The 6,227-nt window shown below is 35.2% G+C and overlaps 1 protein-coding gene across 2 annotated transcripts; it reads left to right on the top strand.

The window, feature by feature from the left end:
- The first annotated feature begins 861 nt into the window (after nt 1-861).
- Nucleotides 862-4,968, top strand: LOC137807441 (uncharacterized). Of its 2 annotated transcripts, XM_068608087.1 has the most exons (6): nt 862-1,492; nt 1,627-2,085; nt 2,641-2,698; nt 2,797-2,880; nt 3,033-3,174; nt 4,260-4,968. In XM_068608087.1, exons 2-6 carry the CDS (start codon nt 1,644-1,646, stop codon nt 4,626-4,628), a joined length of 1,095 nt encoding a protein of 364 aa, XP_068464188.1. In that variant the 5' UTR covers nt 862-1,492; nt 1,627-1,643; the 3' UTR covers nt 4,629-4,968. The 2 variants fall into 2 exon arrangements, with proteins under 2 accessions (XP_068464188.1, XP_068464187.1); XM_068608086.1 differs by having other exon boundaries at nt 862-2,085.
- The last annotated feature ends 1,259 nt before the right edge of the window (nt 4,969-6,227 follow it).

Here is a 6,227-nt window from a genome sequence, read left to right as displayed (position 1 = left end):
GTTGATGTTGTTTTATCCAATTAAAAAGTAACTTTAATTAACCAAAATCATCAAAACACAATTTTAAAGTCATCTTAGGTCAGTAAAGTGTCATTTTAACTAACTAAATTTTTTGTGAGATTTCACATAGTTTTGTTTTAGTTGATTTAAAGTTATTTTCATTAGCCAAAACTATCATAATTGCAAAGCTAATCTTACCTTTTTAAATACAAATAACAGAAAAATCTTTCAAAATTATCTGAGTGAGAGTTTTGCATTGTGGTAAACATATTATGGAATATTATATTATCTTAAAAATTATAGTTATCTCTTTTACCATTCTAAGCTAATTTTATTTTGGTGATCTTTTTTTTCATATTTTTTGTACTGTTAGTTATTGTTCAGTGCGATAATTTTTTTTTTTTTGTAATGACAGCGTTTCACAAGTGATAATGATATTTCATTTGTTAATATTAAGAAATGGTAACTAATTAGTTAAAGTCAACGAATGAATCTATTTCAAAGAATAAAATACGGAATATATATTTTTAATTCTTACCAAACTTCTTTTAAACAATACTTCCTCTACTTCTATTTCTAAAATAAAATACATTCTAAGAAAAATGGTTGTTTTTTTAAAACATTTTATAATTTATATATACAATTTTTTAATTTGTTTTTTTTATCACATCGATCCGAATAATTTATTATATATAAGTGAAATTTACATAGAGTTGAGCAGGAGTTTATTTCTAACCAGTATTGGAATATTATGATTATTTATATATTGTATCAATGAATAATTAAAATGGAAATTCTAAAATTCAGAAATAATACAATTATTAATTTGATATATTAGTAATAGTTTTAAGAATTTAATTTGACGTTGTTGTTGCGTTGCGTCACTCATTCATTCACTCAACTCAAGAGGCCTTGTTCTTCCTCACTCTTCCCATTCTCTCACTTCTTCTCATCTCATCTTCCATAGTTTTTTTGTATCTTCCTTTCTCTCTCTCTCTCCAATCTTTTTCATTTCCGTTATTCTCACTCTCAAACCTCGCCCCTTTTCCCGGAAAATTTCTTTGCTTTTTCTCTGGGAAAGAATAGAAAATTGAAAAAACGTGAACTTTGCCGAGGAATGCGTGTAAGCGAGGTTGTAGTGCTGAGAGCAGCTTCCTTCTCCACAATGCAGAATGGAATCTCAACCTTTGCAGACTCTCTTAGCCTCATTTCCCAAACCACCACTGCTACACAGTGCAACTCAGCTTAAACCCTAGCTCAGCTCAAAAGGGTCAACACCTTGATCCTGTTGTGTCATCAGCTTCCGTCACCGGCTTCAACCTTTCTGGCTTTTGAGCTGATTTCGGAATCTGGTCTGAGAGGAAAGTGGGTTTCGTGTTTCAATGCCTCTCAAATTGCAGGTTTTGGATGTGATTTAAGTGGTACTCAGTTCAGTGCATATTTGGGGTGAAATTCTGAGATCTGTTTAGAAACCCTCGTCACTGTACGCCAGGTGTTCGCTAAAAGTTTCACATGCTCATGCTTTTTCTATTGGGTCTTAACCTTCCAAAAGTGGATTGTTAGAGCTTAAAGAGTCATCTGAAGGGTGAGTGGTGGAGTGAAGAATTTTTTTTGTGTGAATGTCAGGTCCCAGGTTGAGGTCTATGAATGTTGGTGACTCAGAGGCTGCAAGGCCTGTGTTTGGACCGGGTGGGAACAAGACAGGGTCATGGAGTTCTCGGAAGCCAGCTTCAAAGCCACTGAGGAAAGCTGAGAAATTGCACAATGAGGCCAAAGAGAAGAAATCCCATGAAGTGTCTACGGTTCTTACCTCTCCTCAGTCACATTCTGCGAGTGTTCTGCGCCGGCACGAGCAGTTACTGTACTGTAATTTGTCTCTCAATGCTTCATGTTCGTCTGATGCATCTACTGACTCGTTTCGTAGCCGTGCTTCTACTGGAAGATTAACTCGGTCTAATAGCCTGGGGTGCACAAGGAAGCGCTCTGTTTCCAAGCCTAGGAGTGTTGCTTCTGATGGTGTGTTGGAGTCTCCTCCTCATGGTTCACAATCCAAGAAGAGGTGTGCTTGGATCACTCCTAATACTGGTTCGTATTCTTTTCCATCTTCTTTCATTCCATCCAAATTTATAGTATGAAGATTTGTTATGCTGTGATGATAAATTCATTGTACCATAAGCCTTTCGACAGATATTTTCTGTTGTCTGGTCTTATTGGAGCTCATATTGATGTAGCGTGAATTGTGTGATTCCATTTGTATGTCATTGTATTATTTAGGATATGAATTAATGTGAAATGAGAGCGAAGTTGGGTTTATCAACACAGATATTTCAGTTGTCTTCATTTGCTTGAAATATAATGTACAACAAGCATGCGTGTGTAGCTGAAGGTCCAATGTATTTTGCCACGGAAATATGCCTTTGTTTTTAGATTTGGGTTGATATTTTTCAGCCATTGAAGAGAAAATTGGGAATCCTGGGTGAATGCATTATCTGAACCTGATATAGCTTGATAGCAGTAGAGTCTAATGCACAGAAGCCCTACCTTTCTTGGAAATTCCTTTATAATTATTGTTTTGAGTTTTCTGGACTACATAGCTTTTTTCAGAGTTATTTCCTGACCAAGTTTACTCATTCATATTAGAACCATGTTACGCTACCTTCCACGATGAAGAATGGGGAGTTCCAGTACATGATGACAAGTATGTGATGTGATCCACAAAAAGTAATCTTGTTATATTGGCCGGAAAAGGAATACACCTTGTATTATATTTTTGTTGACGCTCCTTATCTTGTGTAGGAAACTATTTGAGCTTCTTGTTCTCTCGAGTGCTCTGTCAGAACTCACTTGGCCAGCTATTCTAAGCCAAAGGCACATCTTTAGGTATTACCTTTGTAGATGTTCTTAATTTATTTAATTTTTAAAATTATTCATTATTGGCCTCAAACCTGTACTGGTTAGCTGCTACCTCAGCTGTAGCCCATTATTTTCTCTTTGACTGTTTACATTATTTTTGTTAACAAAGTTCTTTGCAGGGAAGTTTTTGCGGATTTTGATCCAGTTGCTGTCTCAAAATTTAATGAGAAGAAGATAATGGCTCCAGGAACCGCTGCAAGCTCCTTACTTTCTGACCTTAAACTGCGTGCCATAATTGAGAATGCACGTCAAATATCAAAGGTATATTAGTTTTCTCGTGACTTTTGCACCCTTCATTATGGAATATGCAAACTCTAGGGTTGGATCATGATTATTTGTTGATTGCTGGACCATTCAAAGACAAGATTACACCCTTGGTGTTATTGCACCGTCATACCTAAAATAAAATCATTCTATATTAGGTGTCTCTGGATTTAATAACATGTCCAGTGAACAAGTGATATAGGTGATACTTCGTACTTCCTTATTTATGATCAATGAAATAGAGGAGTATTGGGGTCTGCAAGTTTATCCTTATTAGGCATTCTAGTTAGGAATGTAATCAGCTACTTCATATTTCTCAAGTGTGAAAGCATTTTTTTTAATTAACAGCTTTCTTTATTTTCTGCAATTGATCTTTGGGAGAACTTCCTAAAACATGAATCAATTTTAATAAATTTTAAAAAGAAAAACGAAGGTATTTAATTTCTAAAGTATAAAAGTGATCATCCTTGCCCATTTATTTTTCACAAAGTATTAGATTCATAACAACCGGGCAAGCAGAATAATTTAATTCCATTTTAATAATTAAAACATTTTTTGTTTTATTTTTAAACAAGATTGGAGTTTCCTTTCTGTGATTCAGTTTAGTGTTTTTAACACATGTAATTTACCCATGAGATATCTTAAAATTTTCTGCAAAATTAATTGGAAAACTTTATATTTTCTTCCCATATCTCCATGCATTGATAAACTGAATGACTTAAATTGGTGTTTAATGGCCAGTTGATCAGGTAGGTTAGGTAATAAAGGTTTTGTGGTCCTGGCCCTTATTCAATTTCTATGACCCATATGGGACAAACCATGATATTAAGCCGCTGTACAGTCTGAGCTTCTTTTATTCTAAATTACAACAATGATATGCATCCTAATTATTTTTATTCTTTAACCAGCCAGCATGCTTAGCTGGTTTGTCCCTAGTCACCTATCAGTCTTCATACTTTTCTAAACGTACAACGCTACAATGCTTTATTTTCACTTGACTGCCATAATTACATTTTGCACAATTTGCACCATGGTTATGATTATCATTGCAACTAACTTTTTGCAGGTTTTACTGATGCCAGGTAATAGAAGAGTTCGGGTCATTTGACAAGTATATTTGGAGTTTTGTGAACCACAAGCCTATAATTAGCAGATTCCGATATCCTCGACAGGTTCCTGTAAAAACACCAAAAGCCGATGTTATTAGCAAAGACCTGGTGAAAAGAGGTTTCCGAGGTGTGGGTCCCACGGTCATATACTCCTTCATGCAGGTTGTGGGGTTAACAAATGACCACCTCATCAGTTGCTTCAGATTCCAAGATTGTATGGCTGGTGCAGAAGGGAAGGAAGAGAATGCCACCAAAGATGATGCACAGCAAAAGGAGTGTGATCATGTGATGGAATCTGATCTGTCCATTGCCATCGATAATTTGAGTTTATCGTCAGAGTGATTGATTGACGACTCAACAACTGTCTTGGCTGATAGAGATCCTGGTTCTGTTGCAGTTCATCTAGTAGACCAAATTCATACTACTTAGGCCTTAGATCGAGTCGTGATGGAGGAGAACTTGTGTACCTATCTCATGAAACCCCGAAACGGGAAGCATAGCTAGTTGAATTAAATCAACTTAGAACCTAACTACCCATCATGTTGTATGTGGCTCCTGGAGGGAGGCCTTAACAAATTGGAGTACAATTTTTTGTACAGTAAAAAATATTGGTGATTAGAAATATCTTTTATTAAGCCAGTGGCAGCAGGTGATAGATAACCTGCTCTTTGATACCGTCTCATTCTGATTACAGTTGCATACTTTCATGCATGCATTGTGTTGTTTAGCTAGAGTTTGAACTGAATGATGGATGACCATGATACAACAGTGGCGTGCGTTTATTTGTCACCGTGGGAGCAGGACTATTCATTCTGATAGATGTGTGCTTCGTTTGGATTCCACCGGCAGTGGTGGGGCATTGCTTGCTCTCTGAAAGTGATAATTGTGACGGATGGTGGCTTGTCACAACCAATGTTTCATATCTCTTTCTGCTCCAATTTATTTCAATCTTACGCAAAATCCTTTGGCTCCTTTTTTCTGGTAACCAAGAAGTTGATGGGGAGAGAGATTCCTGAACAACAGAATTTCACACATCATCATCACAAACGTTAGTCTGAGGTTTGTTTTTCATCACCCTTTGTTTACCTCCAAAAATACAAAAATAATTTGTTCATGCGTCCTTGCCTGAGTATTTTTACAAACGGACAAACAACAAAACACTCAATTACTATAATTACGAAATCTTAAAAAAAATTCAATGCTGTGGCGATGTCTCTTTTTGTCTTTCACAACCCTTGAGAATGATGAGCTTTTTTTTGTCTTGTGTTCATGAACTCAATAATTTTCTGCGTGTTAAGGCATAAGGAATCTTTATTTATACTTTCCATGATGACAGCTAAGTCACTTTTTCATTATAAAACAATATTACCAGAAAATGGGTGGCATATTTATTGAATCACCAGAGAAGATAACCACAATCTATGACTCGGATATGCATCTATAACCATTTACCACAAACAAAATCTACAAACTAACAAACCATTACTACCCAGATAAATTTATTATAAGAACATATCCTTTATAAGATTCGAAATTGACGCGGCTACCATTCACCAAATGCAAGCTTAGGAATAGATATAAACATATCAACACTAGACTCAGTTAATTAACATTGGTGGTAATTATGATTAAACGTTTTTATGCGTGCTTAGATCATCTAACCAAATAATAGAGTTTTTACATTTTACAATTGTGTTATAGATGATCAACCTTTTACGAGACTTTTTATAATCGAGTTTCATTACTATGTCAATTTGTAAGTAAATAACTGTTTCACATTTGGATATATTTGAATGTAACAACCTTTTTTGTTGAGTACTTTGATTGACTTGCATTTATGAGTGATCATTATAAAATATGCGTTTGTCTTTATGAGTAATTGTACAGAAGAATAATGTAGAATTGAGTACTATTTGGTTCTTATATTATATTAAGGAAAAA

This window comes from Phaseolus vulgaris, chromosome 3 (genome assembly GCF_000499845.2).
Source record: "Phaseolus vulgaris cultivar G19833 chromosome 3, P. vulgaris v2.0, whole genome shotgun sequence".
Lineage (NCBI taxonomy): Eukaryota > Viridiplantae > Streptophyta > Magnoliopsida > Fabales > Fabaceae > Phaseolus > Phaseolus vulgaris.
This window is presented reverse-complemented; position numbering and strand designations above follow the sequence as displayed.

Bases quoted from the DNA above. Each gene is read 5' to 3' on its own strand.
- LOC137807441 (XM_068608086.1), top strand. From the start codon at position 1,620: ATGTCAGGTCCCAGGTTGAGGTCTATGAATGTTGGTGACTCAGAGGCT. The intron at 2,086-2,640 runs GTTCGTATTCTT...CATTCATATTAG, and splicing joins TTGGATCACTCCTAATACTG to AACCATGTTACGCTACCTTC. The intron at 3,175-4,259 runs GTATATTAGTTT...TACTGATGCCAG, and splicing joins ATGCACGTCAAATATCAAAG to GTAATAGAAGAGTTCGGGTC.